Below are 18,036 nucleotides of genomic sequence, written 5' to 3' on the forward strand. Positions count from 1 at the left end.
TGAGGGTCCCTGCGGATGACTCGCACCTAGAAACGGGCACGTAATCGCTCTTGGCTTAGTGGCATGCGGCCTTGCCCGGGCAAGATAGCCAAGTCACGGGGCTAGATCGTCGCCGGAGCAGATAAAGCAACCGGATCTATTCCCGGCAAATTGTCCGACGTCGTTTTCTTTCCAGTGAGTGGACACTCCGACACTCGGACAGCACATTGCATCGTTTCCTTCTTTTTGGCAGATGTTGACGATCTATGATGCCTTTGAGCCTCCAAATGGCCCACCAAATTGTTTCTGGGGTCTTCATGAGCAGGTTCGTGTGTGATTTTACGTGGAATTATGAGTGTCTTTAGGGATTGGCTGATACATAAATTAAGCGCCTGTGTCACGGATCTCCCCGTGTCTTGACTACATTATTTACCTAGCTTCACCATGTCTGATGCGGCAGCCAATCCCAAGTTGCCAGCTTCGACTGGCCTCATCAATGGTCTGCCCGTCGACAACCCATGTCTGTCTTTCTGGCAACAGACTACCCGCTCATTTCCAGATCTCCTGGCCAACTCTGAGAGCTCCCTCCCTCCAACTGCAAAGTACCTTGTCATCGGCTCCGGAATCTCTGGAGCTCTGACCGCTTTCGAACTTATTCACTCAGCTGGTGTGTCCGGGAGCGATGTCGTGATTCTGGAAGCCCGAGAAGCTGCCTCTGGGGCCTCTTCACGCAATGCAGGGCACGTTCGGCCCGATGCCTTTCGTGGATTCCAAGTTTACCAACGGATACACGGCACAGAACAAGCACTTAAGATAATCGCAAACGAGAGAGATGTTCTCCACAAGATTGACGCATTTGTGAACAAGCATGATGTCCCTTGTGACTTCAATCTTGCAACAACGCTCGACGTGTGTCTTACCCCCGAGTTTGCCGAGTTCAACGCTAGGAGCTTCAAAGAGTACCAGGAGGCCGGTGGGGACCTGAGCCATGTGAAGGTCTACGAGGGGGAGGAGGCCTCAAGAAGGACAGGCATAAAGGAGACCGTTAGCGCATATGAGTGGCCTGCTGGGTCCAGTCATCCTGCAAAGCTTGCCCAGTGGCTGTTGAGCCAGAGCATTGCCAAAGGCGCAATTTTCTTCACGCAATGTCCGGCTCTGAAGGTTTCCAAGAGCTCAGATGTGGAGGCACGGTGGGACATCGAGACTCCCAAAGGCATCATAACGGCAGAAACAGTAGTCCACTGCACCAACGGGTTCGCCGGCCATCTCATCGCTCAGGTGGCACCATACGTGACACCGACGAGAGCGCAGGCACTTTCATTCGTCCCACCAATGGCTTTGTCGGGGAAGAAGATGTTAGCCAGCACGATGTCATTGCGGTATAGCCTCCACAACTTCTACTCCGTGATGCAGCGCAAAGCCGACGGAATTCTCATCCTGGGAGCCTCGAGAAAAAGCCCAAATCTCAGTCAGGAGACAGTCGAGGGCATGGCAAAGCCAGATGACACCACGTTCATCGAGGAGATCAAGCAAGACATTGTTGCAAACTTTGAGAAATGTTTCCCCTCGTGTGAGAATGGAAGACTCAGACACGGTGAGGGAGCTCAGCATACATGGACTGGCGTTCTAGGTATGACGACAGACTCAGTTCCGTTTGTGGGCAGTTTGAATGGTCTTCCAGGGCAGTACGTCTGTGCGGGCTTCAACGGACATGGTAAGACTACTCTCAGCATCTTTGTCAGTGCCAGTCACACTAATACAGAACTAGGAATGGCACGAATTTTCAACTGCGCCCCTGCTGTAGTCAAGATTATTCACGGTGCCAACTGGTCTGATACCGGATTACCGGAGTGCTTTGACGTTACGGAAGAGCGGCTGCAGCGACTGTCCCAGGGCTCGATCGAGTCCGTTTTCTGAATCGCACCCAATTTTCCATGATATCCGACTGGCAAAATAGATCCCAAGTCTACACTCTATCCGAAAACCTCCATCATGAAGTGATACTCAATCTTGCTTGAATCGTTACGTCCCCTTGCGCTCAGTAGTCGACATCGGTCTGCCAACATTTCACCTACAATAGGTGTTCCGCAGAAGAACACACCAACCTTGAATTCTTCGTCGCTCCAACGTTTTGAGTCCTTTTTATTCAGTTCTGCTTTGTACTTCAGCATCTCCTCGTAGTGTGCATCGAGGATGTTGGCGAAGTCCGGTCGACCGAACGATGACGGGTTGATCAGCCCCGTGAGCGGGCTCTCGGGATGCTCAGGTGTACGGTGCATCTCCAGGAGCCATCGATAGACATGGGTAGAGATGTTCTTACGCTTCTGCGTGACGTGTGTGGAGATTCTAATGTCGAGGTGATGAGCGCTGTCGTGCTTTGCGTGCCATTTTTGGCTGCGGCTGACCTCGTTCAATAGGTCGGAAAGCCACAGAAGATGATTTCGATCGCGAACCATCCAATGGAAGTCAACACGGCGGTAGTCGTCTGCCAAGCTGGGGTTCTCTAAAGATTGAGTAGTCTGGCTCGAATCCACCTGGTGCTGGAGAGGAGGTCGCGCGGCTGGATCAGCATCTGTGTGAGTGGTTTTCTCTGGGGTCTCTTTTTCGTTCTTGTGCATATCTTGATGGTCTGGGTGGCCATGAGCGGCATCATCTTTGGCCTGAAGGTCGGCAAGGATGCCAGAAAAAGGCGTGACCCCAATACCAGCCCCAACAACAATCGTGTGAGTGAAATCATAGAAGCGCTGAGCTGGAGCTCCAAATGGGCCATTGATACCGATCTTGATCTCAGCTTTGCCGGTTGGTCCGGCCAGTTCCCGAAGCTTCCCAGTCCAGTTGCCGTCTGTCTTGATGTGAAGCCGCATCTCCTTTCCCACACATATCGAGACCGTGAAGGGATGCCACTGGAAAGTTCCCAGCTGCGGCACCTGCAGAAAGACGTATTGGCCAGCATGGTACTTCCAAAGCCGCTCGCTCGGAATGGTGGCCCTTACCTCGACAGTCTCGCCGTCGAGAACAGTCAAAGTGGCTGGAATTCGATGGAAGCCAACGGCGAACCGAGTAGTTCGTTCAATGAGCACCAGGAGGGTTGGGAATGCAAGCCAGTATCCAAACATTGGCCACTGCAGAAGCGCAGCCGTCCCATGCGCCATCATCAATCCAATTATAGGAAACATGAGGAGATGTCCGAGCTGAAACACCTCATAATTCCACTTCCTGACCACAGGCATGCTCAGCAGCGCCAGAAGATAGAACAGGCCCAGGGCCACGATGCCTGTCCAACCGGGCAGAGATCTCGCATATCTTGCGTATGGTCGTGGGACAGCATCTGGGCCCAGGAGCGCTGCAACTATGTCCTCGTTACTCTGCCTGCTTCCCCAGACGAAACTCCCCGTCAGATGGCCAATCGCATGCAGGGTTGCCAGTGCTAACGCAATACAAGACATTTTGATGTGAAAACTCTGCCCCAGGTCCCAATTGATGAATCTGCTGACATAGTACCACTTGCGGAGAAACGTGGAAAAGTACCGCGACATACTTAAAATCACAAAGAAAAACGTCGGATACAGAGCACCCGCACAGGTCTTTGCAAGAACCACCCCCCATCCAAACGCGGCTTGATACTGCGGTGTTGTAGCGTACTTGACGCATTGCCACACACCAAAGGCGATCTGCATAGAGACGACCAGGCACAGGAAAGCGATTTCGGGCCCGTGAACTGCCCAATACGACCTTAGTCGCCGCCACACACCCAGCGAACGCATGTATGCCTTTTGAGAGGCGTCGGCCTCGCTGTCCTGTTCCATCGACGGAATGCGTAGCTCCCGCACCCGGGCCGCAAAGTCGGACCGCGAGATGCGTTGCGCATCGGAGCCGATGATACTGCGGAGGAACGCATGGCGATCTTGATCCTGCTTGGTGCTGTGCTCGTTGTGCCGGTGTAGGCGGTGGTGGGCCTGCGGTTTGCCTTGGACGAGCTCGTCGTACACGGCATCAAGCTTCTGCTCTACTTCGGCGTAGTCGATGAAGCCATCGCTGTTGTGGTCCAGGTCGTCGAGGAAGCTGTTGATTTCCGATTCTGTGAGCGGCTGTACCTCGCCCTCAGCCATGGGGAGCTTGATCGGGATGTGGTGAGAGAGGTAGAGCTCTTGTGATTAAGACTTGGAGATACCTTGTTGCGCTGCAGCTGTGACAGATGAGAGAGGGCCCCTTTCACATACACAGCCCTTAAGGCTCTGTCGCCCTTTTAATTACAGCTTGAAGTCCATTGCTAAGGATCCATCCGTCATCGCCAAGTTCTACATCTCACCGGGGTGACGCCAAGGGACTGGGCCGTACGAGCGGGTAAGGCCTGTTCTAATCTTAACGCCTTGGCTTCCGGATCAGCTCCCTTAGCACGCATCGGCACTCGAGCACTCTGCCCGCCCAAGCTGGAATCCCTTGGGGCGTAAGATCTTGGCTGCAGCATTGGCGGACGCATGGCGAGGTGGTAATTTACTGTTTTGCATGTGGCCTTGAGCTATCCGACATAACTGAATGGCACTCAGACTCTGTTTATAGCACATGTGGAAACAGTCTAGACTGAACCGAGAAATTGCCTACCTCTTTGCTTAAAGTGGCTTCAGCATTCCTTTTATAACATTGTGCTGGAGCGAAGTTAACAGGACATTGTGTTTGTCGGGTTTCCAATATCAACATTATTTGAAGAAGTAGCGTATGATCCTTCTCTCTGGATGTAAGATTCAAGCTTGGACAACGCATTGTACTTTTGAGTTTGCGCGTGGGCCGAAACTGATCGAAGATCGTAGGAGGCACCATCTCGTTGGGATTAAAGACAGATCAGGGCTAATAGGGAAGTGTGTAACGACGGTTGTTGGTACCTCGCTTCGGAAAATCTGTGACTGCGAAGAGAGCTGTTCAAAGTGAAACAGGTGGTCAAGTCCTCGATTACGGCGTGGAAGAGTGGTGGACGTCTTTACAAACACTAGGAAGCGTAATCTGAATGCTTTGCCAATTTGGTTTTCTTCTTCCTTGCACCTGTGTAATGCTAGAGGCATCAGCCTTCCCGAACGAGTCGCCATTCTCATCGACCGAGCGCCAACAGAACACTCTCCCTTTTCCCGTCGTTGCCCCCCGGCCTGAATCTTAATTGAGTGAGCAGGGAAAATCAGAATGCCTCTTTTTAGCCATATTTTTATCATCGCATCCTCAATCGTACATTGTGCATTTAATGACCGCAATGCAAAACAAGCCCATGCCCATCCTGTACTCCCCAACCCATGGAATGAACCCAGAACACCGCCCGCCAACCATTCGGAGGAATTAATATACGACTAGAACACACTGCTACTCCGTTGTTCGTCACTGCTGCTGTGATGAACCACCCAGAGGCACATCTATACATCATCTCTATATGATGCCCGAGTGCGCCTTCGGTTAGCGCCTCCTTGTATCCCGGCCTTTCTTCTTCCCCTTCTTCTTATCCTTCGGCAACTCTAGGGGTGTTCCCTCGAGTTGCTTAGCCATCGCCGCCAACATGTAGTCATCTATATTGTGTAGCTTTTCGCCGAAAGCGTTGTACTCGGGCTCGGTCTCCTCGGCAACGGGCGTGTCGGCAGATTCGACGACTAGTCCCAGACCTGACCGCCCCGGCGCAGCTGATCCTTCCCGCGGGGTGCCTTGCTGCGTGCTCGCAGCTCCAGAGCCAGGCTTCGCCTCGGAGAAGTCAGCATCATCCTGCTGAATTTCTTTTTCGGCGGCCCTCGCTGCGACTACATCCTCAGCGTCCTCTGCTTGCTCGAGTGCTTTCGTGGCAGTCCGCGTGTCAGTCTTGTCCACGCCGCCCAAGACAAGGTCCATCGCGGCATTAGCAGCGGCGTCATGCTCGCCCATCAAGCCGCCTGCAACCTCTTGAACCGACAACTCGCCTTGGCGGTTGTTGAAGTAATCTGTCGTGAATGCGCCCTCCTGGATCACAACATCGTCGAGCATCTGCTTCTGGCTAGCCTTGCGCAAGATGTTGGCCTCAATGGTGTGCTCGCTGACAAGGCGATAGATGTGCACGTCGCGCGTCTGCCCGATGCGATGGCATCTGTCTTGGCACTGCTTGTCCATGGCGGGGTTCCAGTCCTGGTCGTAGAATATGACTGTGTCGGCTCCAGTGAGGTTAAGGCCTAGACCGCCTGATCGTGTCGACAAGATGAAGCAAAGAATGCGGTTGTCAACATTGAAACGGTCGCATAGGATCTGGCGCTGTTCGACCTTTGTAGAACCGTCCAGGCGGAGGTACTTGTGGCCATGGATATTGAGGAATTGTTCCAGGATGTCGAGGACTTTGGTCATTTGAGTAAAGATCAAGGCGCGATGGCCACCAGCCTGGAGCTTGCGAAGGAGCTTGTCGAGAGCTTGTAGCTTGCCGCAGTCGTATTGCAGGAGTCGCTTGTCGGGAAATTGGATCGAGAGGCGCATGCGGGACTCATGCCAGGGGTCTATGGGCCGCTCAGGAGGGATGAAGGGTAGGCGTCTAACAGGTGCTGACAATCGCATATCGGCTTCACCGAACTCCTGGACGCCCTTCCAACCGAGCAAAAATGGCTCCATGTCCCTCGTGACTACGGCGGGGGTGACGCAGGCAAACTTCGATATGGTGCGTTCCATAGACTCCGCGCGTTGGTCTAGGGTGGGTATCATCGTCCGCAGGAGGAATGAGTCCTCTTCAAACCAACTCATGACCAATTTGGGGACTCTTGGTCGAGGTTTGTACGGCCGCTTGTCCGCGCCGATTGTGAGAAACTCGCGCAGTCTCTTCCCGTATATAGGCCGCTGTTGTCTACGCAAGGCATTGAGGTAGACGCAGTGCTGTAGTTCTTCGAAACGACCCCAACGGGCAGCACTGTCCAGAAATCCAATCGTTGACTTCACACTAGAGGGATCGAGAGTATGGTGTGACGCCTGCGACCTGACCCGCTGTGTTTCACGCAAATCCATGAGGGCCCTGTGGGAACTTAGCTGATTCACACGTTCTGCCACCGTGTTGGATATCTCTTCATGTTGCGCCGGGACGAGGTTCAGGAAGCCAAGGCTGACGGTGCTCATAGGCGTTACCGCTAGCAGTTTCTTGCGCACCAAGGACTCAGTCACCTCGTAGTCGGCCGCAACAGACCTTTCCATGCGGAAGGACGTCATGATAGGGCGATCGACAAACAGGTCTGGATGATTGCAGACTTTGCGCAGCTGCATTAGACAGTTGATGATAGAGAGATAGTTGCCAGATGACAGTGTGTCTCGGGTCTCAGAGCGGGCAAGAAAGCCATCATAGAGTTCCCTTTGTCGTTTGGACAGGCGGCAAAACTCGACATGCTCAATCTTGGCAGGCATCTGCTTCTCCACGTCGGCCTTCAACCGCCGCAGCAGGTATGGCCGGAGGACCTTATGGAGTTTCGAGATGATGGCACGAGCCTCCTCGTCCATCTGTTCACGGCCGTGTTCGAGGATCTGGGACTCTGGCCTCGCAAACCAGTCATGAAATTCCTTGAGGTCCGCGAAGCCGCCAACACCGTTCGCGGAGGGCATCAAGAAGAACAGAAGGGACCAGAGCTCGGTCAGGTTATTCTGCAGGGGCGTTCCTGTGAGCAGAAGACGTGAGTGGGTGTTGAAGCCAAGCAGCGTTTGCCACCTCTGTGACCGGAAATTCTTGATGTTGTGAGCTTCGTCCAGAATCATGTAGTGCCACCTTCGGCGCCTGAACACCTGATTGTCCTGGAGGACGATCTGATAAGACGTAATGCACACGTTCCAGACATCGTCATTGGTCCAGCCTTGGCGCTTCCTCTTTCGTTCTTCTTGAGTTCCGTAATAAGTCAGAATTTTGAAGCCGGGGCACCATTTCTTGAATTCCATTTCCCAGTTCAGCATCACACTCGTCGGCACAATCACCAGGTGCGGGCCCCATACTTCATGGGTGCACGCTAGGTGTGCCAGCAGCGCAATTGTCTGGATGGTCTTTCCCAAGCCCATTTCATCGGCGAGAATGCCATTGGTATTGTTTGCATAGAGGCCAGATAACCAGTCCAGTCCATAGTGTTGATACTCACGGAGCGTGCCACGCAGGAGGAATGGTACCTCTGTCCGTGGCGCCGTGGGTGGCGGGGAACCAGATCGGCTTCTGCTCGCTTCGAGTGGCCCACTCATACGCTCGAAAGATGTTGCGGTGTCGATTTCAGAAGGTTTGGTATCCGACGTGCGAGGTGACTGGCTTCGATCGGGACTGACGGGGTTGGTTATTGCATCAACCTCGGGAGTCGTCTGCACAGTCTCTTTCGGAGGCTGGAGGTTGTTTGTTGCCTCCAGCGCTGCTGGCTTAGCGATTTCAGCAGAGGACGGAGATGAAAGTACTTTGGGGGCCTCGTTCATCTTTTGGTCCGTGTCGGATGTCGCGTTTGCCTCCAAAGTACCATTGAGCTCAAGCATTGCCGTGTCGTCTGCAGTTGGCGCATTCGCCGGTTGCTCTTCGGTGAGTGAACCGGCGCCCTCAGCGCCAGCTTCCTGCAGATCGTCTCGATTGGCGTCGTCATCCGCATCCTCGACTGGGTCTTGCTCGAGTTTCTTCAGTTCTTTCTGGCCAAAGAACAGACCCAGGAGCCCAGCCGGCCGATCATCTTCACCCTCACTGTCATCCCCATCGTTACCCGAGCCGCTCTCGGTGCTGTCCTCATCAGAAGAGCCCATGTCGTCATCCATGTCGACGGACTCGTCACTTGTTTCATCGTCGGCGTCGTGGGCTACTGCCATCGATGTGTCTCGGCTGCCATTTGGTAGATCTCCCTTTTCAATGTCGGGCAAGTTTGCGTACTTCTCTCGGAGCTGCTCCTGCGTCAAGCCCTCATCCGATGCAGCCGACTTACGGTCGTCATCCTCCTCCTCCGAGGACATGTTGTCCTCGTCACTTGGCCCATTCGCGGATGCATCATCATCGTCCGAAGTGCGGCTGTCGTCTGAGTCCGAGTCCATGATTTCATCGTCCTCGTCTAGGAGCCCATCATCGCTTATGTCCGAGTCGAATTGTGCTTGTCGGGCGAGAAGTTGCTGCTCTGAGCGAGAAACAGCTTCCTGCAGCGCCGCCTTGACGCGCCTTTGCTCCGCGGCCTCCCATTCTTCCAGGCGCCGCCGGTTGACCTCGATCCTCACATTCTCCCACGTGCCAAACATGGCTTTCATGACATTTCTGTATCGTCCTATCCACATTTCCCGCGCTTCCCTTTCGATCTCTTCGTGGGACTTGGGCTGTCGAGACCTCCACACTACCTGACAAGCCTCGGCGAGCTTTTTGGCCTTGTCTCGATGCTCCCTCTGCTCCCGAACCATCCACTTACGAAGGTTCTGGGCTGCTTTGACGAGATGATCGTAGTGCGCATATTGTCGCGGCGGTTCCTCGGCAGGTTCGGGCTCATATATTGCGCAATCTTTGCCGAGAAGGCCGCCGGGTTGAGCTTCATCTTCAATACGCACAATGGTTTTGGCCTCGGCCACGGCCAGTTCGTCTGTGAATATGGGCTCATCATCAGGCACCAACTGTCCACCATCCATTACAGGTATGTCATCGGCAGTGTTGAAGTATTCCTCGAGGTTCGAAGCAACCCTCCTCTTCTTGACACGCCCGGGATGTACGAGTGGCAGTTCGGTGAGAGGGAGCCGGTTAACTCGAAGCTTGATCCGTGGCGTCGTTCTCGTAGGCTGGGCAGCAGAGAGGTCATTGTCCAGGCTGTCCCAGCCGCTTCTCGACGGTCGGCGCGTCCGTGTTGATGACCGGCTTGGCTGCGTAGGGGGTGGTGAGGGTCTGCGTGTCCTAGGGGTAGACCTCGACTCGTGACCTAGCGACTTTCGCGCCGCAGGCTTTGCGGCCGCGCTGGATCTGGATGTCAGAGATTTGCTAGCCGAGGCAGCGCGCAGTCGGGCAGCCTGATTCGATGCAGCCTGGCCATTGGTGATGCCGTGCCTGTTCTTAGACGGTGGACTATGCTGGGAGTATGACTTTCTTGTAATCCTCTTGTCACTATTCAGCTGTTCCAGTGGGACCGTATTAAGGCGACCGGATTTCCGCTTGCCACCTTCGATGATTGTTGTTGGACCGTCGGCCTCGAACTTTTTCCAGGGCGGCGACTCGACAATCTTACGCGTCTTGGACCCGGGCGGGGGAGGTGTCGAGTCGCGGACTCTGCGTCGCTTCGCTGGTCTGTCATCCTCTGGCGTCTCTGGCGCGCGGGCGTGACCATTGGTCAGCCCATTCCCGAGATGACCGTTGACATGCCCATTGGTCGCGGGCGCAGGCGTAGAGGACGAGAAGAAGTCATCGGTTGGCGACTCAGGCGGCGTTGACAGGGCGGACAAGGGAGAGTCTGCTGATGACAAGGCATCGTCATCTTGGGCGGCGGCTGGCGTATTGTTGTTGAGGTTCTCAGTTACGATGGGGGAGGGACGGAGAGGAGACCTCGATGGCCTTGGGTCATCGGCTGATGGGCGAGGGACGTCGGGGTCGGCGTCGCTGCCACTGTCGCCGGGACCGGGAATGGGTAAAGGGGTGGCGGTCGAGTCTGGGTGAGGAATCTTGGACGACGAGGCAGAGGCAGAGGCAGCAGCAGCAGTCGACGCGCTGGACTCCGTCATAGCGAGCGACGCGGGGGGAGGGCGGGTCGGAAGGGGAACGGGGTCGGGTTCTCGGCAGAGCGGGCATTTGACAGGCCAAAAAACAGGTCTGTAGGTTTACGGGATTTCAGACTATTCGCATGTCGAGTTTGCACATGTTTGGAGCATTGTGCGGTGCTGGGGGGCTTGAAAAGGGTGTGTTGGTCTTGTTGTCAGGCAAAAGATTGGAAAACCTTGAGATGCGTGAGTCCTGTCGCCTGCGCTAAAACGGGAAGAGTCAGTCAGATTTCGATCTGGCGCCTCACTGGACCGTGCAGGTGTACGCTGGAAGGTACCTGGGTACTGTTTCCAAGCAGACTGGCAGAGCAGCCAGGGGCCTTCTGGCTCTCCTCGTCATGACATGGGGCAGTACCTAGCATGCCAAGGTAAGGAATGGAGGGACAGGGCTATGGGCTAGGGAGCTGTCAGCTCCCTGCAGAGCTCTCCGACACCATAGCATCTGAGGACCTTGGCTATGTATCTCACCGCACGTTATAGTATGCCGAGGTACCTGCTTGGATCCAGCAGACCAAGCAGACTGGACTAGTCCACCACAGAGACCCCGCGCACGGGCCATGCCTGCCTCAGGCACACACCACCCGTCGTTGAACTGCAGCATCACCAAGCAGCATCGCAATCAACCTATCCACTCTCAAGTCTGCATCGGTATCGCGGCAAGAGGAACCACATTGTGGACTCACCAATTGGACCCGCAGACTGTCTCTCCTTTGGACAGCAATAAGGTAGGTCCCCCCTCTCATATAGTGAGAGTCTCCCAGCTGATCAACCTCCAGATGCTTTCCCACCGAATCGCGAAGGCCTCGCCGTTGCGGTCAGCAACGGCTGCCCTCGCGGCCCGGCGGCTCCCCATTGTCCAGCAACGGACCTTCCTCCCTCAGTACAATGAGAACCTCGACGAGCGATATCCCGCCTACCCCAACCTTAGCGAAGCCGAGGACCCAAATATGGTGCGTTGAGTCTAAAGAACAGACAGACCCCAATGACTGGGCACGCGAGGGAGGAGACGGGACGCGCGCAGGCGGCAGTTCCTCGGAGCACAGCAGATCAGAGTTGCTAACGATTGGTATGCGCACTCTCGCAGAACGGAGGCTATGTTCAGCCCGCCCCGGTCAAGCGGCAATTCCGAGACCCCTACGGCGACTGGTGGGACAAGCAGGAGCGCAGGAACTACGGCGAGCCCTGCCACGAGGACTACGACCAGATGGGCATCTTCTCCCCGCACGAGTACACCTGGGTCAGCCCCCGCAAGGGCCTCGTCCAGATCGCTGCCTTCATCGCCACCTTCCTGAGCGTCTGCTACGCGGTCAAGGCGACATACCCCGACCGACCCTCGTTCCCGCGCGAATTTGAAGGCGGACTGGAGCGAGAGCTTGGCGGTGCGGGTGCAACGAGGGTAAGTTCAACGGCAACCAGCAGGATTGACTCCGTCATGACGAGTCTTGGCTAATCTTGGGCACATAGGCTAGAGCAGCAGAGGACCCAGAGCCATTCCAGGTGGAGGAGCTAGACTAAATGGGCCTTGTACTTGTAGATAACGACCAACAAATTGGAATGGCCTAGATTCGAACAACAAGACTGTGATCTCTATACTCGGTGAAGGCCTTATTGGGCGGTGGTCTGTGGTCTCCAGGCTTTGAATGCAGCCCAGAGAAGCTCTTATGGACGCAGGCGCTAACGAACAGCGACCGCGAAGCCTGGACCTGAATATAATGTCGAAGCTCGAGAAGGAGTGGCGTTGGGCTTGGTCTCTGGTCTGGTCAGGGCCAGTGTTGTGTCGCCGTGATCGCGCCAAACCCCCAAGATGAGAGCAGGCACTTCTACCTAACTACCTGCCTAGGTATCTAGATATTGAGATAGGGAATGCTCGATGCTTCTCTCTCCTCAAGCCCATTGTCCAACGCAACGCGGCATCATCATCGATCGGCCACCGCTACTGCTCCAGCAAGTTGGCGCCGCCTGGCTGTGCCTGCTGTCCACGCCCACGACGAGTGTTCTAGATGGATCGAACGTGCCCTGCGATACATAGACATGGCCGAGACCGAGATCCAATAGCACAGCCGTTGTTTCCTTCAATAGCAGCTCAGCCATTTCTAGGCCTACAGCACAGGAGCGAGATGCCCAGGGACTTAGGTACCTAGGAATGGATTGCCAAGCGAATCGTATACTGGGAAGGGAGCAACGACAGGCTTGGGGTCTAGGACGGCAGGTGCTCTCTATCACGGTGTTTTCGTCTCTCTGAGGAAGGCTCGAGGTACTGTCTTGGACTCGGCCGGCACCTCCTCTTCTGTTGCTGATCCTCGATCCTCATCCTCTTCTGATCAGCTTCACCCATCCCATAGTATCATCCGTTCTCTGTTCTTCTTCTCGCTCTATCTCTCTGCCCGCAGGTCATTCCATGTCCTCGTCCTCTTCCTCCTCCATCTTCTCTGCTCCTCTCAGTCCTCCTTCTGCCGCATGTTCTGCCCTCTCCATGCGATATTGTGAATTTCCTCCCGCCTCGCCTTTCTTGCTCTCTCACCCTTCAGCCTCAACACAGGATGCGCTACGACGACTGGGACGTGCTGCTCTTCCCTTCAGGCCGAGATGATCGAGTGCCTCTGAAGGAGTTCAAGGTCAACTGCCATGTTGTTCCTGACGCCGACTTCTCTCACAGCCGTACCACCTTCGGTGTGCCTGTCATGACTTGCTTCGTTCCCGGACTGCAGCCCGGCGCCCCTTTCCACATCTCGATACACTGCTGGGGCAGACCCAAGCCCAGCCAGTACACCCAAAACTACAGCAAACATCCGGAACTGGTCACTTTCGAGGCCCGCATCTTCATCGATGGCCGCATGGTAGCGTGAGACCTGCCTAACCCGCCTTCACTTTCTATCCATCACGCTGAACAACTCCCTCACAGGTCAACGATGCTCCAGCCGTTCGGTGCCTGGCCGCATCTGATCGCCAGCACTTGTCGTGAGCCACAGACTCTCTTTCCCCGACAATCGATCAGACGCCTGGGCAATGAGCTGACTCCCTGTGCCACCAGAGATGACGAAGCAGGGTGAGCTCGAGCAGTTGAAGTTCCCGTCCTTTCGTCGCGAGTTACTCTTCCAGAACCATTGGAATCCCAGTGATGACCTTGGGCGGATCAAGGTTCTCGTCAGCGAGGGCTTTCCCAGGGATTCGCCCTCAAATCCAATCGAACGTGTCAAGAATGTTGTAGCCTTCGCCTTTCAGCACGCGCCCCTCGGTGAGCCCAGCCTCAGCCTCCGGGCCCCCGGGTCTTACTAACATCACGTATAGAGATTCTCGAGAACAACGGCATCGCTTGGCCCAATCCACAGATGTGGCGACGGCCTCAGAACAACCCGGCCGTCCCAGTCCCAACCTTCTATCCTGATGATGGTGCAGATTCCCACCTGCACTCGCCACGCCGCAGGCCTCTTGCTGGCCAGGGCATGCCAACCATATCAACGGCCTTGACTGACCCTTCCAGCGCGGCTGTCAACCTTGACGCTTTCCCTTCAGGTCGCTCGATGTTACAAAAAAATTCTACGTCCTCTGCCTCGAGTTTCTTGGATCCTTTCAACGAGGCTGCCTATCAGGAATGGATCAACTCGTTGGGCCTCAGCCACCAACAGCCTCAATCGGATGCCAGTATCATCTGGCCCAGCACTATCGTCCAAAGTTGCAACAAGTCAGGCAACGAGCCAATCATGTCCAACATGCCCGACTATCTGTCTTCTGCAGTCCGTCATGGCACCACAGCGGACCAGATGCACCTGTCTGGTCCCAGTTTGGACGAGGATACCCAAATGGATATTCTCAAAGTACCTACCAACACCCCGACTGCTCTCATAGGTGCAGATCATACTGGTTCCGGTCTGTTGACACATGCCCATTGCTCCCCGTGAAACCGCACCTTCTCCTTATCTAACAATGTCACCAGGCCAATTTACTTGCAACATCCCGAATTCAGCCACTAGCGAGTTTGCGCATTCGCTCACTCATTCCCTGCTGAATCAGCCACACCCTCTTCCTCCCGCGCAACAGTGCGTCCCGCCACACCAAATTCAATTGCCAGCATCTGAGGTCAAATCTCGCAAAGAAAATCGACATTTGAACAATGCCAGCTCAGCTGGTTCTCCTTCCACCAACCCCTCCCCATCCATCGAAGCACAAATTCGCAAGTTTTCGACAACGAACACCGCTTTTGGTGTCATTGGCAATGACCGTGCAGATTCATCTGGTTCCTGTTCCGGCCCCAGCTTCAGCCGTCGTGCCTCCGCCGGCGAGTTTGGCAGAGACATCACAAATACGGCGTCACCAAATCAGACCTACGCTGGAGTCGCTGCGTTTGGTACCACGCCCGGCAGTGGCAGTGAGAAAGGTACCAAGCGCAGCCGCAACTTTACCCCCGCTAGCGCTAAAGCCATCGACGAAGAGGACGAGCCCCGTCGACCCAGTCCCAGGATGAGGGTTGCCACTACCTTCCACTTGGATGTAGAACCCCATGACGAAGCTGAGAAGTGATTGGGGGATTACATATGTAACATCATAATGATGGTCTGCTGCAGATTGAAACAGACCTAGCCATTGAATATTTCACTGTCAGCGGACTGGTTGTAGGAGAGGTTGTGTACCCCCTGCGGTGACACTTTTTGGAGGATCGAAGAGGTCATACATTTATTACCCAGGGTGGAGCGTGTCCGGGAACTCAGTATATCGGCCGTCTTTTTGACATCCCTTCATTCATGCAATGGTCTTATTCAAACTGTCCCCACTGCATACTTGAGGGAATCAACATGATAGGAGGTTCAACATCAATCCTGGCGATGGCTACATTTTAAAACCACAAAAATGACAACGAAAGGCTTAGTCGTTTCAATTGGGAAACTTTTGTGAAATAATAATGGTACCACCATCAACGATCACACAAACCTTCTCGCATGAATCATCGGTTGTTGTCCAAGTGTCACTGATTGCTCGTTGTGTCTCCACAGATTCCGTCTCAACGGATATTGAAATTACTTCGTAGATTGACAAGACCTCGCATAAGCTACTCACTTATTGCGCAAGTGCATCTAAATGACCAGAAGAAAAGGAAGCAGATAGATTTGGTCATCGAAACAGGCCCAGCCGTGACGCGCAGACCGGTCTGCGGTGCGTTAATCGTAATATTCCACAGCCTAGATCCACACGGACATTGAGATGAATGCTTGTTGAGAACGGGGATACCTCATTGGGATACACAAAATGGAAGTTTCTATTAATGTAGTCCTCATTGGTATGCTCATAATGCGTTGCTTCATACTGGATAATTACGGATGGTCGAAATTCTGACTTCCATCTGTTAGTGTTCATAATACCCCTTCCGTTCTGTACCTAGCATTCATGCCATCGCCATGTCCATTTTCTTTCCTTTCACGCTCCTCCACTCCATGAAACCACTCCCCACAATCGTCGTCGCCGCGAGCGCAGCACTGACCAAAAAGGTCTGCATCAGTGCATCGTTATAGGCGAGCGTCACACCATCCAGGAACTCGGCTGGTATGGTCTTCTGGATAGCCGTCGCGCCGGCAGAAAGGACCGTGGAAGGATCAAGGCCCGGGGCGTAGTCCCTGACGTACTCGACAAGCTTATTGCTAAAGACATTTTGCGACACGGAGACGAACAGACTGCCTCCCAGTGTCTGCGTGAATACCACCACCGCGGTGCCGGTGGGGAGGTCCTTGTCGCTGAGGACGGCCTGGACGGCCATCAGGGGCTGCTGCATACCGAAGCCAACGCCTGCACCGGCGAGGATCTGGTAGCCGATCCAAACGCCCGCGCCGGTGTTGGGCTGGAAGGTCGAGATGAGCCCGTACCCAACACTCATGAGCACCGTGCTCAAAAGCATGAAGGGGGTATAGTACCCCACCACAGACACAATGACACCGGCCGTTAGACTAAACAGAACGACCGAGATGAGCATGGGAAGGTTCATTATACCGCTGTTGACGGCGCTCGAGCCCTTCACCGCCTGGAACCAGAGAGGCAGGAAGTAGATGCCCGAAAAGAAGGCCGCGCCCGTGGCAGCGGCGAACGCGGCGCCCGACCAGACAGTCCGCATCTTGATGACCCGGGGCGGGACGGTAGCGTTGTCTTGTTGTCTCCACTGAACAAAGAGGAAGGCGATGATGAGCACTCCGAAGACGACAAACAGGGCGATGATGCGCCCCGAGTTCCAGGCATATGTGGTGCCGCCCCACTGCAAGGCGAGGAGCAGGCAGACGATCGCGGGCATGAAAATAACGGTGCCGACGGGGTCGAACTCGTTCAGAATCTCTCGCCAGGTCTTGTTATTCGCGGCAGTGGCTGATGTCAATGCGCCCTTTGGAGGTTGGAAGAAGAATATCACGACCAGGACGGTGATGGCGCCAATGGGAAGATTGATATAGAAACACCATCGCCATGTAGCCTTGTCGGTAAAAGCTCCTCCCAGCAAGGGACCGGCGACCGAGGCAATGCCGTACATGGATGTGATACCGCCAGAGTATGCCGGGCGCTGACGAAGGGGCACAGTAAAAGCCAGAATAATCAATGCCCCTGACAGGATCCCTGCCGAGCCAGCTCCGGCGATGGCGCGGCCGATGATAAGAGCCGTGCTGTTGGGCGCAACACCGCAGATCAGAGAGCCCAGTTCAAAGAGGCCAATGGCGCACAAGAAGACCCATTTGATGTTTAGGTACGAGTAGAACTTGCCGAAGAGGAGCTGGAGGGCTGCGGTGGTGAGGAGGTATGCCGACCCGTACCAGCCAACGGCGTCCAGGCTGTGGAACTGGTCTGTTATCTTGGGGATCGCCGTGGCGATGATGGAGTTGTCCAGGGCCATCAGGAAGACGGCGAGGCATAAGGCGATGGTGATCAGGATCAGCTTGACGCCGCTGGGATATTCTGACCCATCCTGGCGGGTTTCTGTGTGTCGCAATTCCGACGCTGCTGTGGCCACTCTTGACAACGTGTGTATCAGGTCAAGGGCGGGGGCCTCCTGTGGCTTTGGGGCGTCCTCCTTCTCCTTGACGTTGATATCGACATCGTGGTTTGCGTCTACAGATGGCTCTGGTTGTGAGGATTGTGCCTGTGTCTTCTCCATGTCGGCGCTATTCATGCTAGAGACAGAGGATTTCCGAGGTATAGCGCCAAGCGAGGACTGTGCCTCTTGTACCATATTGTTTGGCTTTGTGGGAATGAACAATTTTCAAATTTGACGTTGACTGTGTGATGGAATGTATGTCTGAGACAGTAGTGGCTTGCTTGTTCGTAGGTGGTTTTTATCACTTGTACATCAAGAATGCAAACATTGAAGGCCAGCCGCTTTTATGAGAAATGCCG

At 54.7% G+C, this 18,036-nt stretch overlaps 6 protein-coding genes across 6 annotated transcripts; 3 read left to right on the top strand and 3 right to left on the bottom strand.

Annotated features, from left to right (window-relative positions):
- Positions 1-423: 423 nt before the first annotated feature.
- On the top strand, positions 424-1,896 carry J7T55_015164 (FAD dependent oxidoreductase superfamily protein; the record flags this gene model as incomplete). Its single annotated transcript, XM_053139374.1, has 1 exon — positions 424-1,896. One exon carries the CDS (start codon positions 424-426, stop codon positions 1,894-1,896), a length of 1,473 nt encoding a protein of 490 aa, XP_052996894.1.
- Positions 1,897-1,952: 56 nt separating this feature from the next.
- J7T55_015165 (uncharacterized protein) lies at positions 1,953-4,088 on the bottom strand (the record flags this gene model as incomplete). The annotated part of the gene is made up of 1 exon (XM_053139375.1): positions 1,953-4,088. One exon carries the CDS (start codon positions 4,086-4,088, stop codon positions 1,953-1,955), a length of 2,136 nt encoding a protein of 711 aa, XP_052996895.1.
- A 1,327-nt stretch (positions 4,089-5,415) lies between these two features.
- J7T55_015166 (uncharacterized protein) lies at positions 5,416-10,641 on the bottom strand (the record flags this gene model as incomplete). Its single annotated transcript, XM_053139376.1, has 1 exon — positions 5,416-10,641. The coding sequence occupies one exon, from the start codon at positions 10,639-10,641 to the stop codon at positions 5,416-5,418; it is 5,226 nt and encodes a 1,741-aa protein (XP_052996896.1).
- An 812-nt stretch (positions 10,642-11,453) lies between these two features.
- J7T55_015167 (ubiquinone oxidoreductase subunit) lies at positions 11,454-12,192 on the top strand (the record flags this gene model as incomplete). Its single annotated transcript, XM_053139377.1, has 3 exons — positions 11,454-11,627; positions 11,762-12,073; positions 12,142-12,192. 3 exons carry the CDS (start codon positions 11,454-11,456, stop codon positions 12,190-12,192), a joined length of 537 nt encoding a protein of 178 aa, XP_052996897.1.
- A 1,025-nt stretch (positions 12,193-13,217) lies between these two features.
- Positions 13,218-15,195, top strand: J7T55_015168 (uncharacterized protein; the record flags this gene model as incomplete). Its single annotated transcript, XM_053139378.1, has 5 exons — positions 13,218-13,519; positions 13,580-13,635; positions 13,709-13,912; positions 13,966-14,492; positions 14,716-15,195. The coding sequence occupies 5 exons, from the start codon at positions 13,218-13,220 to the stop codon at positions 15,193-15,195; spliced, it is 1,569 nt and encodes a 522-aa protein (XP_052996898.1).
- Positions 15,196-16,054: 859 nt separating this feature from the next.
- J7T55_015169 (efflux pump antibiotic resistance) lies at positions 16,055-17,872 on the bottom strand (the record flags this gene model as incomplete). The annotated part of the gene is made up of 1 exon (XM_053139380.1): positions 16,055-17,872. The coding sequence occupies one exon, from the start codon at positions 17,870-17,872 to the stop codon at positions 16,055-16,057; it is 1,818 nt and encodes a 605-aa protein (XP_052996899.1).
- Positions 17,873-18,036: the final 164 nt, after the last annotated feature.

This window comes from Diaporthe amygdali, assembly GCF_026229845.1.
Source record: "Diaporthe amygdali strain CAA958 chromosome Unknown NODE_5_length_1802954_cov_64_987939, whole genome shotgun sequence".
In the NCBI taxonomy this organism is placed as follows: domain Eukaryota; kingdom Fungi; phylum Ascomycota; class Sordariomycetes; order Diaporthales; family Diaporthaceae; genus Diaporthe; species Diaporthe amygdali.